The 21,042-nt window shown below is 45.7% G+C and overlaps 1 protein-coding gene across 3 annotated transcripts in view; it reads left to right on the top strand.

The window, feature by feature from the left end:
• Window positions 1-21,042, top strand: part of wdr33 (WD repeat domain 33) — a 37,396-nt gene that overhangs the window by 8,013 nt on the left and 8,341 nt on the right. For all 3 annotated transcript variants that reach the window (XM_035421414.1, XM_035421412.1, XM_035421411.1), the window contains exons 2-15: window positions 2,951-3,174; window positions 4,523-4,591; window positions 4,943-5,047; window positions 5,370-5,465; window positions 6,094-6,245; window positions 8,537-8,634; window positions 16,129-16,255; window positions 16,443-16,597; window positions 17,135-17,213; window positions 17,350-17,460; window positions 19,109-19,203; window positions 19,633-19,719; window positions 20,267-20,406; window positions 20,730-20,882. In XM_035421414.1, coding sequence (XP_035277305.1) covers window positions 2,971-3,174; window positions 4,523-4,591; window positions 4,943-5,047; window positions 5,370-5,465; window positions 6,094-6,245; window positions 8,537-8,634; window positions 16,129-16,255; window positions 16,443-16,597; window positions 17,135-17,213; window positions 17,350-17,460; window positions 19,109-19,203; window positions 19,633-19,719; window positions 20,267-20,406; window positions 20,730-20,882 — 1,671 coding nt within the window. In that variant the 5' untranslated portion in view covers window positions 2,951-2,970. The remainder of the gene's footprint in view (window positions 1-2,950; window positions 3,175-4,522; window positions 4,592-4,942; window positions 5,048-5,369; window positions 5,466-6,093; window positions 6,246-8,536; window positions 8,635-16,128; window positions 16,256-16,442; window positions 16,598-17,134; window positions 17,214-17,349; window positions 17,461-19,108; window positions 19,204-19,632; window positions 19,720-20,266; window positions 20,407-20,729; window positions 20,883-21,042) is intronic.

Below are 21,042 nucleotides of genomic sequence, written 5' to 3'. Positions count from 1 at the left end.
CCTGCTAACCGGTTTTGGGCCTGATGCTGTATTCGCTAATGTGCTTAACGCGCTCCTGTTTCTCATTCCCTCAGCCCTGTGCTGCTTCTTAGTCACTTTTTTTTATTGGATTGCAGTCTAACTAGCGAATGTAATACGGGTTTTATAGTGGGGTAAAATATTCTACTCGGCTAATCCAGCTACCTTTGTCCGTGCTGTTCAGTGCTGGCTAGATTAAAGATACGGGCTTGTTACTCTCCCAGTCTTCAGCGGTGTCCACACTCTCCCCGTTTTTCCGTTTAACGCAGCGCATTGGTTACCCCACGTGTGTCCCAGAGCTGCTCGTTGAACACTGGTCTCTGGGTTCGGGCGTTCAGATTGCGCGCATCTAAGCTCATATACTTTTGGAAATATGAATTTAGCAGATTTTGCAGCAGCAATATACAAATATTTGGCTGGTAATGGCTACCCAATGCCCGTGCTTTGTCTTCGGTTTGTTAAGCAAACGTTTAGCATTGTGAAATGCAGATTTGGTGGCTTATCTGTGGCTAAGCATCTGTGGCTGTGATTAAACGCAGAAACTGCAGCTGGATGTTTTGCCAGTCTGCTGGGTCAAAGGTGTCCATGGGTAAAGTGTGTTTTCTTCTGTGTCTGTGAGATCGAATGACCTTTATAATCCTTGTGTTCACACATCACAGTGCTTTCTTGTGCTGTCAGTGGCCACCGTTTCTCCAGTATGTAACATTTGTGCATTTCTGTTTGCATTTCAGTAACTTTTATACATTAATTCTGAAATGTTTACAGACAATACAGAGCAGTAGATTACGGAAAATATTGGACTTTGTTTCAAAAATGCATCTAAGTGCCTAGGATTTTGGATTGATTCTATGCTAACCTATGAGCGGCAGCATATTGCTAAAATGCTTAAAGGTAGCTTGATATATTGGACAGATTGAAGAAATTTTTTACAATCCATGCAAGGAACAAAACTTGTAAGACAGCCTTTAGCTCTTGTTCTTGATTATGGGGATGTCATACCGATTTGCAACAGACACAGAATACATGTGAGATTTTGCAACTTTTGTAGATTAGTTCTTGGTCGCCCTTCCTGAACCCAACACTGTGATGCATATTTATGCAGAATTAGATTGATTTCAGCTGGATTTATTTTGTCCACGAATGCATCCAGGACTGTGCTCCAAGTCACTTGAAAGACCTGTTAATTCTGTCTGAAGGAGCATGCACGAGGGATGTACAAATATTTTGGGGTGTGAAATTGGGGAACAAAAATGTATTATTAAGATGATGGAGTGGACTGCCTAATCACGTGAAAGCTCTTGAAAATCCCACTGCTTTTAACAATGTCCTGGTGCCATTCAGAATGTTTCTGCCTTCATGCAATCAACACCAAAGTATGTTGATAAATATTTTACTTCCCATTTTTATTTATCTGCCGATGCATCATATTTTATTGGCTTGTATGGAATTGTCTGTTCTTGTCTTACTCTCGTGTTAGCAGGAAGGTGCGTTGTGCATGATTTTTACTTTATTGAATTATTCTCCCTCCCAGCTTGTACGCTGGTTTTACATTTCTTGTCTTATTTATTTTTACTCCTTTTATTTCTGTACTTTACGTTCTGTGCCTTCGCACCTTACGTGATCTCCCAAAAAAAATCTGATTTATTCATCTCCCGGGCGGTTTTATCCCGAGCCAAGTTTCTGACTAAATAAACAATAAACAGAGGCTGGCTGAACTGCATGTAGCAGCCTGCAGTGCGCACGTTCTCTCTCCCTGCTGGTCACGTGACTCGCACGTGGTCACGTGACTCGCGCGGGAACGCGTTTGTCGCCCGGGGTGACCGTGCGCGCCTGCAGGGGTCACGCGCCTATCGGGAACGCCTCGCCCCCCCGGGCTGTAGCGATCGCCTCTGCTCGTGCACTCGAACCCGAGTCCTCTCCAGACATCTGAGGACAGAAGATATTTCAGGCGCCAGACAGGCGTTTGATGAATTATGCACGCGGTTTGAAAATCCATGGTATCCCATCTCCTCTTCCAGTATTGAGCGATGCGATTTTGGGTTCTGCAAATGATGGGTACATGAATTTGGATATAAAAGAAGGTTTTTTTAAAATAAATTTTCAGGATTTTGTTTATTTTTTTCTGTGGTTTTAACAGAAAGAGCCGTCACATTGGATTTTCTGCGATGTTTTCATCTCGGTTGCTGAAAGCTCTGAGCCATTTTTCAGTGTGAGAGAAGCTGTGTGTATTTATTGTAATATGTAAGGCGCACGCTGCTATTTTAAACCTTGGAATTGAAACATTTCAGCGGGCGTAAGGTGCCAGGTGTACAAAAGAAAATCCCTCCAATCTGTGATTGAAAGGCCGTGGCCCAGTACTACAGAAACTCCTTTCATTGAAAATGTTTTTCCACTACATGTTGTTCTTGCAAAACAACAGGTTGATAACCGTTGGTTGTTTTTTATAGAAGGACATATTTGTTTTAAATGGTGATGAAAATGCAAAGAGGGTGTAGTAGGTTGTGGGTGTGCGTCTGGGAATTTTTGATCTTTTTAGATGCTGTAGTCATGTTAGGCCTTATCTGCAGGGTAGGGTTTGTGTAATCGTAAGTAACCATGGCAGCCCCGTTCAGTTGAATAACTGATCCAAGGTAGATGGCAGTGGAACCCTGTGATGTCACAGGGGAGGCAGTGGAACCTTGTGATGTGGTATAGTGCATTAGAACCCTGTGATGTGGAGGGTAAAGCAGTAGAACCCTGTGATGTGGAGGGTAAAGCAGTAGAACCCTGTGATGTGGAGGGTAAAGCAGTAGAACCCTGTGATGTGGAGGGTAAAGCAGTAGAACCCTGCGATGTGCAGGTGTAATGTAGTTAGAACCCTGTGATGTCACGGTTGTTGCTGGAGACGTGGCGTGTGAAGTGACCGGGTGTGCGCGTCCCTTTGTCCGTGCAGGTGCGCTCCGCGGTGTCGCCATGGCTGCGGACATCGGCTCCCCGCCGCGCTTCTTCCACATGCCGCGCTTCCAGCACCAGGCGCCGCGGCAGCTCTTCTACAAGCGGCCCGACTTCGCCCAGCAGCAGGCCATGCAGCAGCTCACCTTCGACGGCAAGCGCATGAGGAAGGCCGTCAACCGCAAGACCATCGACTACAACCCGTCCGTCATCAGCTACCTGGAGGTGAGCGCTAACGCTAGCACACGCAGTCAGAACCTAACCCCAACCCGTCCGTCATCCGCTACCTGGAGGTGAGCGCTAACGCTAGCACACGCAGTCAGAACCTAACCCCAACCCGTCCGTCATCAGCTACCTGGAGGTGAGCGCTAACGCTAGCACACACACGCGCAGTCAGAACCTAACCCCAACCCGTCCGTCATCCGCTACCTGGAGGTGAGCGCTAACGCTAGCACACACACGCGCAGTCAGAACCTAACCCCAACCCGTCCGTCATCCGCTACCTGGAGGTGAGCGCTAACGCTAGCACACGCAGTCAGAACCTAACCCCAACCCGTCCGTCATCCGCTACCTGGAGGTGAGCGCTAACGCTAGCACACACACGCGCAGTCAGAACCTAACCCCAACCCGTCCGTCATCAGCTACCTGGAGGTGAGCGCTAACGCTAGCACACGCAGTCAGAACCTAACCCCAACCCGTCCGTCATCAGCTACCTGGAGGTGAGCGCTAACGCTAGCACACGCAGTCAGAACCTAACCCCAACCCGTCCGTCATCAGCTACCTGGAGGTGAGCGCTAACGCTAGCACGCGCAGTCAGAACCTAACCCCAACCCGTCCGTCATCCGCCACCTGGAGGTGAGCGCTAACGCTAGCACACGCAGTCAGAACCTAACCCCAACCCGTCCGTCATCCGCTACCTGGAGGTGAGCGCTAACGCTAGCACACACACACGCAGTCAGAACCTAACCCCAACCCGTCCGTCATCCGCTACCTGGAGCTGAGCGCTAACGCTAGCACGCGCTCACACGCACGTGCGGTCAGAAGCTAACGCTAGCACGCGCTCACACACACGCAGTCAGAACCTAACCCCAACCCGTCCGCCATCCGCCACCTGGAGGTGAGCGCTAACGCTAGCATGCGCTCACACGCGCACACGCAGTCAGAACCTAACCCCAACCCGTCCGCCATCCGCTACCTGGAGGTGAGCGCTAACGCTAGCACGCGCTCACACACACACACACACACGCAGTCAGAACCTAACCCCAACCCGTCCGTCATCAGCTACCTGGAGGTCGGGTACAGACGCACGCACCACACACGCGCTTCACACACACGGTGAGATCCGTTACACGTTAACCCAGATGTGCGCCACAAAAGCATTTCGGCCCGCTCTCGAATTCATGCATGGCGCAGGTCCTCCACCGCACCCACGGGTTCACACTGATTCTCTGAGGTTCGTACCTAAGGTTTCTCACATACGCCCGAACTCAAGCGAGCTTTGGCCAGCTCCCAGCTCGCGCCCGCTCGTGCGCTTTGCTCGTTCTCACTCTGCGCTGTTTCTCCTGCACCTCAGAACCGCCTGTGGCAGCGGGACCATCGGGACTTCCGCGCCATACAGCCCGACGCAGGCTGCTACAATGACGTGAGTCCAGCATCGCTGCAGAGAAAGCACGGCCCATATTTCAGATTAGATCTGTAAATATGGACAGCAGCATTATTGTGTGTGTGTTTGTATGTGTGTGTGTGTGTGTGTGTGTGTGTGTTTGTTTGTGTATGAGTACACGTGTGTCTGGTGTGTGTGTGTGTGTAATACTGTGTTTGCGGGTGTGTGCGTGTTTGTGTTCATAATACTGCGTGTGTGTGTGTGTGTGTGCGCGTGTTTGTGTTCATAATACTGCGCGCGTGTGTGTGCGCGTAATACTGTGCGTGTGTGTGCGCGCTCGTGTGTGTGTGTCTCAGTATTAAAGCACTGCTTCCTGTGCTCCTCCTGCAGCTGGTTCCTCCAGTGGGGATGCTGAGTAATCCCATGAACGCCGTCACCACAAAGTTTGTCAGAACGTCCACCAACAAAGTCAAATGCCCCGTCTTTGTAGTGAGGGTGAGTTCTCCCACTTTTACTTCTGGTTTATCAGAGGCAGACCATAATATCTGCAAAACAGGAAGAGAGAGAATGGTTTTAGAAAAATGGTTAGAATACATTAAAATCCATATGGACTTCAGGTAGCGTGCTAACTTTAGCTGAAACATTTGGCTAGGTTGCTACTTTCTAACTTTTTAGATTGCAGACTAACATTAGTTTGCTGCTCTCTCCCTCCCTCTCTCTCTCTCTCTCTCCTCCCATCTCTCTCTCTCTCATCCCCCCTCTCTCCAATCCCCTCTCTCTCTCCCTCTCTCTCTCTCTCTCAATCACACCCTCGCAGTGGACGCCAGAAGGAAGGCGTTTGGTGACAGGTGCCTCTAGTGGAGAGTTCACCTTGTGGAATGGGCTCACTTTCAATTTTGAAACCATTCTTCAGGTACGAAGCTGACTCGCATCGTAAGAAAAGGCGTTCCGGGCCTTGGAAGTATTTTACAGTCCTGTCGTCATTTAATGTTTAGAGAAATTTTTATTTATTTGTATTTAACCTTTATTTAACCAGGTTAGTCTCATTGAGATTACAAATCTCTTTTTCAAGAGAGACCTGGCCAAGAAAGCAGCAGTCGATTAGACACAACAAAATTTCATCATTTAACATACTATAAAAGCAGACAAACAGCAATGTTCAAAGTTTCACAATCTGGTTACACATGAGCAGTCTGTAGTGCAACTTACAGACTTTAAACCAGTGGTTTAACCCTTAGAGATAAAGCTTCAAAATGTTTTGTTTGCATGACCTCGCACAGGGGATGTGTCTTGATTGTCATCTGCTGGGGTCTGGGTTGGATCATTTTTTGTGAAATCTGAAAAAAAAAAAAAAACTATTTAACCAAAAAAATAGATTAGCAGTGTGGAACAGGGTGGGAGAATCCTTTTACTTTGAACTAAATACATTTGAAGTACAGGGCATGTATTTATTTTTTGGTACTGTGCGTGTACCCCTTACGGCACACACCCGTAAAGCTTGTTTATCTAAAGGGCCCCCGCTCGATCTCTTCCCCCCCCAGGCTCACGACAGCCCCGTCCGCGCCATGACCTGGTCCCACAACGACATGTGGATGCTGACCGCCGACCACGGGGGCTACGTCAAGTACTGGCAGTCCAACATGAACAACGTCAAGATGTTCCAGGCACACAAGGAGGCGATTAGAGAGGCCAGGTCTATACCCAATCTCCCCTTTTTCCGTAGTTGAATTTGCCCCCCCCCCCCCCCGGCGCGGAGACGTGCACGCGTGTCGCTCGCCCCCGCTGCTCCCGCTCTCGCTCTCTCTCAGGCCTGGGCTTCCTCAGAGTTGTGTTCTGTGCTCTCTCTCCAGTGCGCACTGCCATGTACCCGTGGGTTTTGCTGCCACCTTCTGCGCTTCTTTAAATAAAGTCTTACTCATAAATATATATATATATATATATACACACGTAAGCACTTTAGAGAAGTTTGGCTGAGTGGATGTACCGACCCCCTTGTGCAGAAGGGGGCGCTGGTTTTATATCGAGGGTTTAGTCGGACACAGTCCCCCCCCCCCCCCCAATTACACTCCACAGTCCACCAGTGCAACTCATTTCGGGACAGGAATAAAGGTGCCTCGTGGTCCGCGCCATTTTGAAGCCTTAAGAATTTAAATGTCACAGCTGTGGTTCTGTAAAACCAGACACTACATACCTGTAGGTAACGCATAGACTGAAATAAAGCTCTTCCAGCCTTGCACACACGGGGTGTTGAGCTCCCATTGGTGAAGCTGTGTCATGTGACTGTACCACCTGACTGGGCTCCTCCCCTCTGCTGTGAGTTTGTCGGCTCGGTGGAGGCGTGGCCGAGTCCAGCACCAGAAAGGCTGGAGGGGAGTTTGAGCACGGACAATTAGAAGTCACCCTTGCACACCAGTCAATGGGAAAACTTTTAATTTGAAAAATGAAAATACCTCAAGCCTGTTCTGAACATGAACAAATAAATAAAAATAAAAAACCAACCAGATAGACAATTACATAGACATACAAAAATACACACTGTGGTGTTCACCTTGTTCAGAAAGACTGGAACCAGTGTTATTTTACAGCCATACTTTGAAGTACTTGCTATGCCTGCTAATTTTACATACCCCAATTAAAGTTAATTCAGTCCTAACGAGCAGAATTTAACATCGGCAAATTTTTAAGTTTCTTTTTTAGACGTGATTTATGCTCAGCCGCTAGGAATCAATTTCTTCCGTTTATTTCCATTTTGATGACAGAAAAAAAAAAACATTTCTTCAGCGCACATTTTGTGTTTGTCAGCATTAATATAATGTGTATGGTTTCGAAAGTAAAAGCCCCTAACCAAGCTCCAAATTAGAATTGGGAGAACAGTTGTGGAATTATGAATGTTCATTTTAGGAATTAAGTTGGTAGAGAAGGCCCCCCAGTGTCCCCATCCATTCATTTCAGCTGGAGCTCACAGCCATCAGTCTGCACCTCACCCTGCCAATGTTCAGCTTGACTCACCAGACGATCGAATATCGTCTCATCTTTTTTGTGCTGCCCATTATCTGATCAACCAATCATTTTGCACTACGGGCTGTCCCTGCACTTGCTAATCCACGGTTGACAAAATGGCTTTTGACACATTCCGTAGTCTTTTTTTTTTGTGTGTGTGTGTTTCGGGTTTATACCACAAGAGAAACCACGATTGATTTTACAGTGCAGTATACAGTGTTTACATTTGTGGTGACTGCAAATAGTGCAGTGCTCAGTTTTACATTTTCAGTAACCCACATCCTCCATTCCCCTCCTCGAAACACCCGTCTGTAGTTACATTTTTTTGGTGTGCGTACAATGATCTGTGTCCTGTGTGCCAGTGTGGGTTTGTCATTAGTCAGGACCCCGGTAACCCCGCCCATTTTTGGCCATTGCCTATAATGCCTGAAGGGAAGTTTTTTTTTTTTTGTTGTTTTTTGGTTTTTTACTGCATTGTTACATCATTTTTTTGTGATAGCCATTGAATATACTGATAAGAAACACCTGCAATTTTATTTTTCCTTCATCACCCCCCCCCCCCCCCCCCACTTTAGCAGTTCACTGTTTTGCCCCAGTAGTCAGTGAAAAATCAGATCCTCTCAAGCCTCCTGCAGACACACACACACACACACACACACACACACGCACACACACGCGCGCGCTCCCCTACAGCCCTTTCATATTACTGTGCACATATTTGAAGTCTGTAAAGAATGTCATGTGAGACACAGTGGCCGGGTTGGAGAAGGGGCACTTGTGGGATTAACGCTCACCTTAGAAACATGGCGGGTAGCCATTGGGTGGCACTGCGGAGAGGCCGATTCTGGCCCCGCCATTGGGCGGGCGTGGGGCTGTGTGACACGCCCACTGTGTGACACTTCCGCGTTGCGGTCCCTGTGGTTTTCTGAGGGTCCGGGCCGGTCCTCCTGCGATGTTGATTCTCTCCCCCTGCTGTGTCTTTAGTTTCTCTCCCACGGATAATAAATTTGCCACTTGCTCCGACGATGGAACCGTCCGCATCTGGGACTTTCTGCGATGTCACGAAGAGAGGATCCTGAGAGGTATGTCCCTGTCACACATGCAGGCTCTGCCGCAGACTCCTGTGTGTGCATGTTCTACATGTGCACACGCACCGTACACACGTGCACGCTCTGCCACAGACTCCTGTGTGTGCATGCTGTACACGTGCACACACACCGTACACACGTGCACGCTCTGCCACAGACTCCTGTGTGTGCATGCTCTACATGTGCACACGCACCGTACACACGTGCACGCTCTGCCACAGACTCCTGTGTGCGCATGCTCTACACGTGCACATGCACCGTACACACGTGCACGCTCTGCCACAGACTCCTGTGTGTGCATGCTCTACATGTGCACACGCACCATACACACGTGCACGCTCTCACTTTGACACAAAGTCATCCTCTCTCCTGCTGTACGTGTGTACACACGCTGTGTATACACGCGCACACACACACAAACGTGCACACCCTCATGCTGTACACACCTATGTTCACACACAGACACAAACGCCCACTAAAAGTATGCACGCTGTCTATTCACCTGCGCTGACACACACACACACACACACTCACTCACTCACACAAGCACACTATATGTGCACAATCATATACACAAGGTCAAAATCACCAGTTGCCTGGATCACTCAAATTACACCACTTTTTCCCACTTATTTGTCCATCTTGGCAACAACTTACCTGCGAAAATGTTTAATAAATAAATAAATACTGTGAAAAGTACAGTTTTCCTCTTTAAATAGCATTATTCCATTTCACCTTAAAGTTCACCCTCAGTTTAATTGGAGCCTGTGCGATTAACAGTTATCTCGTGTCTCAGAGTTAAAAATGATCATTTAAGTGATAAATAAACGTTCCAGCTAATTTACAGTCTAACCGAAGCACTCTTGCTTGGCAGTTTGGCTTGGCTGATGTTTAGCCAGTTAAATAATGGCTCAGATCAAGACAGCTGACTAGTTCGGTTCATACTTTTCCTTTATTAATAACAACCAGACTTGGCTAGCAGTATCTAACTTAGCCAGGCCAGGTAGATCTCCTGCAGAGGGTTAGGTGTAGAGAGGCAGCCATAAGGTATATGTATAAATGTACTTTAATTAAGGTTGTTCATGTTCAAAAATGTAATTTTCTTTTTTTACCAAAATGAAAATATTAACAATAACTATACTGTCTAATATAAATGAGAGAAATCACATTCTAAATATTCCATGCAGTTGCTTACAAATGGTGCTATTTACGGTACTAATTTATTGAATACAGTTTGCCTTAATTTATGCTATAATTAATCATATTATGGAAAATTCTAAAAGGCAGAGTGACCCCTCCAGCATAGCTGGTTGGCCGCTAACTAATGGTTCATACAAAGCAGTTGCGTCATTTGACCAGTTTATATTTGAGGCAAATTTTCAGTTCTAACATTGTACATAAAATGGTTTTGTGTGTCGTGATCACATAATACAATTTGAATTGCCTGTCACTATTGAAACATGTTGTATACATTTAACATTGTGTAATTGATCCAGATATAGTTAAGACATGGCAAAAATATTGTCAGTTTTGGCCACCAAAATGTGAGGACACCTTTTGAATATTTAAAAATAAACACGCACATACACACACACACACACACACACACACACACCACCCCTTTTCACACATTTTCATCATTCGTATAGTCCACCACACGTAAACACGCACACACGCATACACACACACTCACACCTGATGGCCCTCACATCCTTGTAAAGGGTGAACCTTGAGTTAAAATAAAATTCCAAACTTCCTTTCTGCAGATCCCTACCCTATGTAGACCTTCTTGCACAGACCCATGTAAACGTTTCCTTGCTGAATCTAATGCATCTTTTGTTAGAATCTGTTGCTAATGCAGACTGGGCAAATCCTTCCGAATTCCCCTTTTGTTTTTTGTTTTTTACTTTTAAAAAATAATTCTTCAATTCAGTGTTTTCACAGAAGGAAGTTGTCCATTCTTTCAGAATAAAAATGTAATTGCATTTAGCCGACTGTCTTATCCAGAGCGACTTACAAAAGTGAAATGCATGAAAATGCATTTAGCAGGAAATTAGCCTGCCAGTTCTCCCTAAACAAAAAAAACAAGGAGAAGATCCAGCTCCTGTCACTTATCCAATTTAAATATGTTTGGTCTCAATTCCAGCTACTTCTTGTCAGTTATCTGGAGTCATTAGTGTATGGTAGGGGATGCACAACACTGCTCTTGGCTTTTAGCTGCAGTCTTGTTTGTCTTTGCTCTGGGCAGGGCTTTAAAGATGCTTTATTTTGACTGCTCTGCTGGTTTTCTCTGCGTTGTCATCGCCACAGTTCTGAGCCTCACGTTTGATTTGCTTGTATTTAATCCTTGTCTTCACAGTTTAGGACCGTAAGATGGGAGAACACATTTCACCTTTCTATGGCATTGTAGATTTTGACTGGGGTTGGGGTTTTTTTGGCATTGAGTTTCTGCACAACTAATTCACCCCTTGTGGTACATGTCACATTTTACACTGAACACATTTGACCTTTTCCATGCACATGCAGTAGTACACGACACATTCGAGGATGAAAACTGCAGCAATTTGTCTCTTATGAAAGGCCGAAGTTTAAAATGCCATGCAGTTTTGATGTTATTTAGGTTTGACAGTAGATGTGGGTTTGTGTGTTCTGTACTGAAATTTGTATTCATATCACAGCTTTGTCTTATTTTAGCTTGTGAGGGAACTTACACACGAGGTCCACCTTAGCTAGTGTCCTATCTGTAACTGACAAGAGTAATAGTGAGTGTGTGTGCGTGTGCGTGCGTGCGTGCGCATGCATGCCATTTTGGTCAGGCTGCAGTAATGGGTAAAAGTAAATATTCAAGATTATGGAATATTAAAATGACATTGGCCAAACTTTGCAGATGCAATCTAGCATTCACCAAATGTGTTGTATTTGTCCGATGAACATTCATTGAGACGCACGTATTGAAATAATGAAATGACATGCGATATGGCAGACAAGCTCAAATTAAGTGTGATTTACTGGAGAGAGGCTGGAGAAAGGCCGGGAAAATACTACAAAACTTTAAGTGCCCATCTTTATAGCATCACTGTACAGCTCCCTCTGCGCTGGTCCCTCCACAGAAAAGAACTAAAGACTGACCCAATGACTCGCCTGTCACTCAGACAGTTACTGTTGTGATTAATGTCATGCTTAGAGCAGGGCTGCCCAACCCTGTTCCTGGAGATCTACCGTCCTGTTGGTCTTCATTTTGACCTTAATTTGGCACGCCCTGTTCTACACGTTGGCAGCTCAATGAGAACTCCAAGCTGTTGAATGAGGTGTGTTTTTCTAGCTTGCTTTCTTTCTTTCTTTCATCTTCAGTCACATGGTTTGGCAGCCCTAGCTTAGACGGTGTGCTCATCTGTGACCGGAGTGGCTTTCAGGGGTGTAAATGAGTCTTTCTCAGACACCAGGCTCCTGTGACTGCAAAACCAGTTCACCTGCTTAACATTCAAGGAGACTCCGTATTTCTAACGCTTGCCAACTTTTGTTTTGTATGAAAAAGATCTCAATATGATCCTGTGGATAAAAAAGGCATCGATTTCTGGGTCCTTTCTTTAAAATGGATGCACAAACAAAATAAAGCAGATGTTGCATTTCTCAGGCATTGGTAAAGTCAGGGGAATGTGAGCAGAATAGGATTTAGTGGCTTTCCTTATCTTCTACTGCCCTAGCAGTCTGCTGTGAAATGGGTTGTCTTGCACTGAAAATAAATGGGAAATTAGTTTCTTGCTTTGGGAAAATCCTGATCAAGTTCTGACCGTGCTTTAATAGGTGCATGCTTATTTCATTTTTGGCTCACTGCTTTGAAGGAATTGTTGAATAAATTGAAGTATATTGGTAAATTGTGCGGTCTTTCTGAAAGTAGTGTTTGGAGTTCCAGGAGAAAATGAGATTTCGTACGTTTCAGCACGTCGAGTTTGCTTGCTTGTTGCTCGTGATAAAATGGTCCCACTGGTTCGATGGTTTCCAGAACGTGCAGTATACATATTAGTAGCATGTGAGCCAAAATCATTCGAATGGAAGATCGGGTTCACCTCCCGCCACCGTACTAAAATGAGCTGCGTGAATGTGAAAGGCATTATGGGATTGAGCGGTGGTGCTAGAGAGAGCCGTTTTCGGACTACCTCACTCACATGCTCCCTCACTGTAGCCTGCGACAGTACAGTGTAACCAAGGATGTGATCGCCGTTTCTGCAGTACAACTTCATTTCTTAAACCATTTTGAAATTTGTTGCCGTTCTCATTACACGAAGGACTTTTATTGCATCACTGTCACATTTCAGAGCAGACTTGCAAATGAGCCCAAGACTGATCGCATTTAAAATCACATTTCTGAGATCAAACTACATTTACCAAGAACAGATCGTAGTTGCGATGGTATGAGATCAAGAAACGAGAACCAGTGAACTAAAAATCTAGTAATTAAATACATTTTTGGTTCTCAAGACTGATTTGTTGTTTCACAGTATTTTCACACCAAAGGTGATCCAGTCATTTAAGCAAGCTCTGAGATTCTTTCGGTTCATGTGTCCAACTTAGTTCAAAAAATGTTCAAAATTTATTTATTTTCACAAAACAATCTAAATTTAGCTAGACCAGTTTGTGCAGCTACAGATCAAACTACAATGATCGGTGCAATAAAGTGGACAACAAAAATCTTTTCTGAAACAAACAAAATCACAGAGCCTGTGTTTGTGTAAGGGGAGAACGAGTAACAGATGCAGAGATTGTGTGTGTGTGTGTGCGCGCATGTGTGTGCTTGGGTGTGTTCTCACTGTCTAGTTCACACTTCTCTTGGAAGAATGGAGTTTGTGTGAAGGGCCTGTTTCTGGACAACATTCTTGTGGTTTGACAGAACAAGAGTGACTGTGTCAATTATCACCAAATAATGGAAACACAATCACTGCTTCATACACTTGTATGCAAATACTGTTTTGATTCCATCTGAAACTAAAGACACTTGACTTTTGCACTGTAGCTTTGGATGTACAAATAATTGAGTCAAAAGGACATCGTTCTGGGTGTTTTGAATTGAATATCTGCATTGAGTGTGTACAGCTGTATGACGGAATTAAATGTGGAATGAATTTGTTGCACTGAACTAAATAGAAATGCAAATTGTTCATTTTTATTAAGACTATGTTCATTTTGTCAGTGTTTAACTGCAATTCTTCACAGTTGTATGAGGTTATCTGTGATGATTTGTATCATTCTCTTTGGATTTTCATTGAGTGTTTGAAATATGTACACGTTTCTCTGGAGAAACCGTGTTTATAGAGGCCCTGCCGTTTAGGGAAATAAATGCCTGAATTTATGACAGGGCCTTGAATAAACATATTTTTCTCCTTTTAAACCTTGAACGTGCTTGAAGTTCTGAATGAAGGAAACGGTCATGTCTTTTGAATGTAACGTTTAAAATAAACTTCATTACAAACGTTCACACTGCACCAGAATACCAGGTCTTAATGGACTGTAATGGTTACTTTTCAGTGTTGAAAACTTTGTGTGGCTTGTAGTCGTTGAGATTTCCAAAATATACTGATTAGCAAGAGAGGAAAAAATACAGGAACTGAACAAATGCCCCCACTCCCCCCCTCCCCCACACAAAAACTGTGAGAACAGCCTGTGGAAGATTCATGCTGTCCGGTTCCTATAATTAAAATGATGTTTTTCTTATCGTTTTAGCCTATTGGGCTGCCAAAAACTGACTTTTCAACTGCCTTTCTTACAAGTACTTTCAGATTAATAACTAGATCCAGAAGGGGGCAATATAGAGCAAATGGAAAGTTTTTAGTAACCAAAAAAAAATTAAAGCTTTAATCCATCTGTTGTAAAGACCTTGATAGTCTGTTCTGAATAACAAATCCAGTAAAAAAAAAAATAATGATAATTAAAGCTATCCTCTACCAAACCAAACTAAATCTCTCTGATTCCACTCATTTTCTCATTTACTAAAAAACTATTGGTTTTGAGTATAACTTAAATGTAATATAACATGCTTTCTGTCTGAACTGTTTTGTTGTAGATCGACACTATATAATTAAAACATTTTCCCCTCAATGTATATTAGCTGCATATACAAACGGACTCAGGATTGGTCTACATATGCAGTGGTGCAGAGTGGAGAAGGTGACAGATTGTGAACTCTGCCTTGCGTCCCCCCTGACCCATGTGTATACCCAAATAGTATACTAAGCATACTTCATATAAACTCTAATTATACTTCAGGTGTTCTTAAGTATTAAATAGTATACTTCAGCATAGTGTTGGACTGACTTCAGTGGCCCCTGTAATTCACAACACAGAAAACTGCTAGTTCAGTTACCAGCTACCAGGCTTCAGTTTGCCAACCTGGCAAATGAACGATCTAGATATGATGAATAATGCTGATACAAGTGTAATTCTACATGTTTTACGTTTTCTCAAAGCTGGATTCTTTTTTCCTGGAATAAGATCAGGTCCAATTCTGTATATTTTAGACGGCAGCTCCAGTAAATGCCCCTGATATTTGGACTCATTGCAGTTCCAAGACAGGTGTGGCAACATAAAATGAACATTATTACCATTTATTTATTTCAGATCCGGGAGTGCATTTCCTGTTGCAAACCAGCATTTCTGTTTTCTTAAGAGCAGCTGGGCTTCTTCACTAATGGCTGGTAGACTCAGGCCTGGATCCCAGTTTGGCTTTAAAGTGACTCATATTTCTGCTGCTGCTGATCTGTTCAGGTGCCAGGCTAGCACATATGCTCCTGCGTTAGCACTGCCACCCCAGCCAAATAGCATTTTCTTAGCCCTTCCCGTGTCTGCTGTAGCAATTCAGTTTTTTTAATTAAATATTAGAGGACCTTCACTTGTGTGCAGCGGTAATTTTCGGAAGGCTGTGGTAAACTGCACCTTCTGGAGCAGGGGGACAGCGTGTGAGATCTTGTTAGATTCCGTTTGAGTTTGTGATGTAGAAGAGGCCCTCTTCTGACATTTTTGTAAAGTACTACACGCACTGTCCTGCGCCTACAGTAGCACTTAGCTGTAGCATAGTGCCTACGTGTTTACTACTCTACAGTGATGTATCAACTGCAACTATGGATTGTTATCCTGATGTCTTAGCATCAGTCCCCTGTTTCCTAAGCCTTTTCTTTGTGTGCGCTTCTGTAAGTCGCTCTGGACAACAGCTTGTGTTCAATGCCTAGTTGCAAATGTAAATTTGGCCAGTAAAACAAAGTAGTGGGGCAGGGGGAGGTGGGGGTTCTGTTTTTTACCCCTTCCTGTTTCCCCGTCCAACCGCGATCTCATAACACAAACTACACCACTGGCCAATCAATGGAAACTCCCTGTTATGCTCGAACTGATGTATGTACATTTTAAAGACACACACACACACACTGGACTGAGATTGACACCTCGTGAAGCTCTGTCCGTGTGCTGTGCTGTGTGTCTGATCCGCTGTCCTCCCTACAGGACATGGCGCGGACGTGAAGTGTGTGGACTGGCATCCCACCAAGGGCCTGGTGGTGTCTGGCAGCAAGGACAGCCAGCAGCCAATCAAATTCTGGGACCCAAAGACGGGACAGAGTCTGGCCACACTGTAAGTACCGGACCGGGTCCTACGCCATTGCCTGCGTCCAAACGCACAAACTGGAACAGCTGCTCATTTTGCTCTAATGGGCTTTAGATGGGGAGTCTTATGTTGAGTAATGCGACAGGGAATTGGGGCCCGGAATAACCAATCACCAGGCACTAATGATTCCGTTTCCCACTGCTTTCACCCACAGACACGCCCACAAAAACACAGTGATGGAGGTCAAGTGGAACCTGAATGGCAATTGGCTGCTGACCGCGTCACGTGACCACTTGTGCAAGCTGTTTGACATCAGGAACTTGAAGGAGGAGCTGCAGGTCTTCAGAGGACATAAAAAGGAGGCCACAGGTCAGCAACTAACTAACCATCCCCCTCACAGTTAGCTCTACCCCAGTAACTACCCCCTTACTTATATCTGCCTCAGTAACTGCCCCTGTGCGCTCATTACTACCCCCCTCACAGATACCTCTACCCCAATAACTACCCCTTTACTTATATCTGCCCCAGTAACTACCCCCGTGCACTCATTACTACCCCCTTCCAGCTCAGACCTGCCCCAGTGCTGCAGTCAAACGCTTGTTACAGTCCTAGTGCTAATCCACATTATCCTACCTCAGTGGTTCTCAAACCACTCCTCTGGGGGGGACCCCCTAGGCACACCTGATGCAGTTTGATTAGGGCTTGATTAGGTGTGCCTGAGGTGGAACACACTAAAACTCCTGGATCTGGTTGGGGGTCCCGGAGGACAGTTTTGGGAACCACTGTTCCTTCCTCATTATCAGTCTGTTTTCCAAAGACTTTCCCCACTGACCTTGTTCAAGAACACAGTTTAGTGTGTTTCAGTCATGTGAATAGGCATGAACCTGTGTGTCCGTGTCTCTGTAGCCGTTGCCTGGCACCCCGTCCACGAAGGCCTGTTTGCCAGCGGGGGCTCGGATGGATCCCTCCTCTTCTGGAACGCTGGGTAAGAGTGACAGCCCAGTCCTCCAGTCAGCAAACAGCAGACCCCTGTCCACAACACACTGCTGACTGCAGCTCACCCTGTTAGACCTCCTAAGGGTGGAGGAGGTGCCCTGACTGCTCCCCGTGTTTATCCACAGCGTGGAGAAGGAGGTGGGGGGTATGGAGATGGCACACGAGGGGATGATCTGGAGTTTGGCCTGGCACCCCCTCGGACACATCCTGTGCTCCGGATCCAACGACCACACCAGGTACAGTCCACAGTCACCTGTATGTACAGGTACAGTACACAGTCACCTGTATGTACAGGTACAGTACACAGTCACCTGTATGTACAGGTAGAGTACACAGTCACCTGTATGTACAGGTAGAGTACACAGTCACCTGTATGTACAGGTACAGTACACATTCACCTGTATGTACAGGTAGAGTACACAGTCACCTGTATGTACAGGTAGAGTACACAGTCACCTGCATGTACAGGTACAGTACACAGTCACCTGCATGTACAGGTAGAGTACACAGTCACCTGTATGTACAGGTACAGTACACATTCACCTGTATGTACAGGTAGAGTACACAGTCACCTGTATGTACAGGTAGAGTACACAGTCACCTGTATGTACAGGTACAGTACACATTCACCTGTATGTACAGGTAGAGTACACAGTCACCTGTATGTACAGGTAGAGTACACAGTCACCTGCATGTACAGGTACAGTACACAGTCACCTGCATGTACAGGTAGAGTACACAGTCACCTGCATGTACAGGTACAGTACACAGTCACCTGTATGTACAGGTACAGTACACATTCACCTGTATGTACAGGTACAGTACACATTCACCTGTATGTACAGGTAGAGTCCACAGTCACCTGTATGTACAGGTAGAGTACACATTCACCTGTATGTACAGGTAGAGTACACAGTCACCTGTATGTACAGGTACAGTACACAGTCACCTGTATGTACAGGTAGAGTACACATTCACCTGTATGTACAGGTACAGTACACAGTCACCTGTATGTACAGGTAAAGTACACATTCACCTGTATGTACAGGTAGAGTACACAGTCACCTGTATGTACAGGTACAGTACACAATCACCTGTATGTACAGGTAGAGTACACATTCACCTGTATGTACAGGTACAGTACACAGTCACCTGTATGTACAGGTACAGTACACAGTCACCTGTATGTACAGGTAGAGTACACAGTCACCTGTATGTACAGGTAGAGTACACATTCACTTGTATGTACAGGGAGAGTACACATTCACCTGTATGTACAGGTAGAGTACACATTCACCTGTATGTACAGGTAGAGTACACAGTCACCTGTATGTACAGGGAGAGTACACAGTCACCTGTATGTACAGGGAGAGTACACATTCACCTGTATGTACAGGTAGAGTACACAGTCACCTGTATGTACAGGTACAGTACACAGTCACCTGTATGTACAGGAACAGTACACAGTCACCTGTATGTACAGGGAGAGTACACATTCACCTGTATGTACAGGTAGAGTACACATTCACCTGTATGTACAGGTAGAGTACACAGTCACCTGTATGTACAGGGAGAGTACACATTCACCTGTATGTACAGGTAGAGTACACATTCACCTGTATGTACAGGTAGAGTACACATTCACCTGTATGTACAGGTACAGTACACAGTCACCTGTACTTACAGGTACAGTACACAGTCACCTTTCATAATGGGTAGAGTACACAGTGAGTTATATCAGGTGGAGAACATGGTCACCTCTATTGGTAGTTTTTGGTGGGAGATCCCAAATCCTCTGGCCTATACAGTTGCTTTGCTTACTTTGCTTTGCTTTTGCTTCTGCTGATTTTTAAAAAAACTGTAATAATTTTCCCTCCTCCTCAGTAAATTCTGGACCCGCAATCGGCCCGGAGACAAGATGAGAGATCGATACAACCTCAACCTGCTACCGGGGATGTCTGAGGACGGTGTGGAGTATGGTGAGTGTGTCTGTCTGTCTGTCTGTCTGTCAATATCTGTGTGGCTGTGTGTGCATGTGTGCGTGCGCGTGTGTGTGTGTGTGTGTGTGTGTGTGTGTGTGTGTGTGTGTGTCAGTCTGTCTGTATCTGTGTGTGTGTGTGCGCGCGCGTGTGTGTGTCAGTCTGTCTGTATCTGTGTGTGTGTGTGCGCGCGTGTGTGTGTGTGTGTGTGTGTCAGTCTGTCTGTATCTGTGTGTGTGTGTGCGTGTGTCAGTCTGTCTGTATCTGTGTGTGTGTGTGCGCGCGCGTGTGTGTGTCAGTCTGTCTGTATCTGTGTGTGTGTGTGTGGGCGCGCGCGCGCGTGTGTCAGTCTGTCTGTTTGTGTGAGCGCGTTTGGGCGGGGCTCTGGTCCTCCCTGCGGGTGCAGTAACGGTCCGCTCTCCTCTCCAGACGACATGGAGCCCAACAGCCTGGCCTCCATCCCTGGGATGGGCATTCCTGAGCAGCTGAAGGTTGCCATGGAGCAGGAGCAGAGTGGTGAGGGAGACACAGCAGCCGCGCTAATGACATCATTAACACAGCAGCGCTAATGACACCATTAACACAGCAGATTAGCGCGAGGGGACATCACATAAGCCTGTTAAGTGTTATTGTAGATGGAACGGTCTTTCAGTGTGAATATCCCCAGTTCATTTTGGGCAAAAGGGACATTTGCTGCAGAAATATCCCTTGTGTTTGGTTAACACTGGTAGTACTAAGCGGGGGTGCTCTGATTATGTACTGCTCAGAGCTTAAACAACCCTCTGGCCTCCTAATTAATGCTATTTCTGTGCTTTTCTTTTGCTATTTCTCATATTTACTGATGGATTTTCTGTAATCTGTTTTCTTAATGGCATTTATTGTTCTACTTATGATTTTTTTTGGCAGCACATTGTGTCAGTAAAGCAGTTTAGCCCAATTTTTGGAGCTGTGGGCTCTGAAATATTAATTATTGAAGACAGATTATGGATTTCTGCCTGCATGATTTAGTTTGTGTCTCGAGGTAACAAAGTGAACTCTGGGTAATGTAGTCTTTGTCCCACAGGTAAAGATGACTCAGCGGAGGTGGAGATGACTATCCCTGGGCTGGACTGGGGTATGGAGGAAGTGATGCAGAAAGACCAAAAGAAAGTTCCACAGAAGAAGGTTCCCTATGCCAAACCCATCCCTGCCCAGTTCCAACAGGTATTCTGCCCTCCCCCTCCATGGTCTCTTTCTTTCGGTTTCTCTTTCTCTCTCACATTCACTCACTCGCACACGCACTTACACACGCACATTCATGAAATTACACTCCCTTTGCACACGCACACATACACGCGCTCGCTCACTTACACGCGCTCGCTCACTCACTCACACACACTGTCACTCTCTCACTCACTCTCACTGACTCTCTCTCACACACACACACACTCTCTCTCTCTCTCTCTGTCTTTCTCCCTCGCGCACACACACACTCACTCTCTGTGACTCACTCGCTCACCCTCTCTCTCTCTCTCTCTGTATCCCAGGCCTGGGCAGAGAATAAGGTGCCCACTCTGCCCCCTGGTGAGACGCCCAAGGAGAGACCCGACCAGAAGAAGCCGGATATGAAGAAGAAGACCCAGGCCGAGATTGAGCAGGAAATGGCCACCCTGCAGTACACCAACCCGCTGTTGCTGGAGGTGAGGCCCGAACTACCACATCTGTCCAGCAGGGGGCGCCTCAGGCGTTTTACACTTACGTCTTATCACATTCAGGCATTTATCAGAGGTTCTTATCCAGAGTGACTCACACAGATTACATTAATTTGCATACAATCCATTTATACAGCTAGTGAATTTA

Source organism: Anguilla anguilla, chromosome 6, assembly GCF_013347855.1.
Source record: "Anguilla anguilla isolate fAngAng1 chromosome 6, fAngAng1.pri, whole genome shotgun sequence".
Lineage (NCBI taxonomy): Eukaryota > Metazoa > Chordata > Actinopteri > Anguilliformes > Anguillidae > Anguilla > Anguilla anguilla.
Note: the sequence above shows the minus strand (reverse complement) of the source record. Positions and strands in the feature narration are given on the sequence as shown.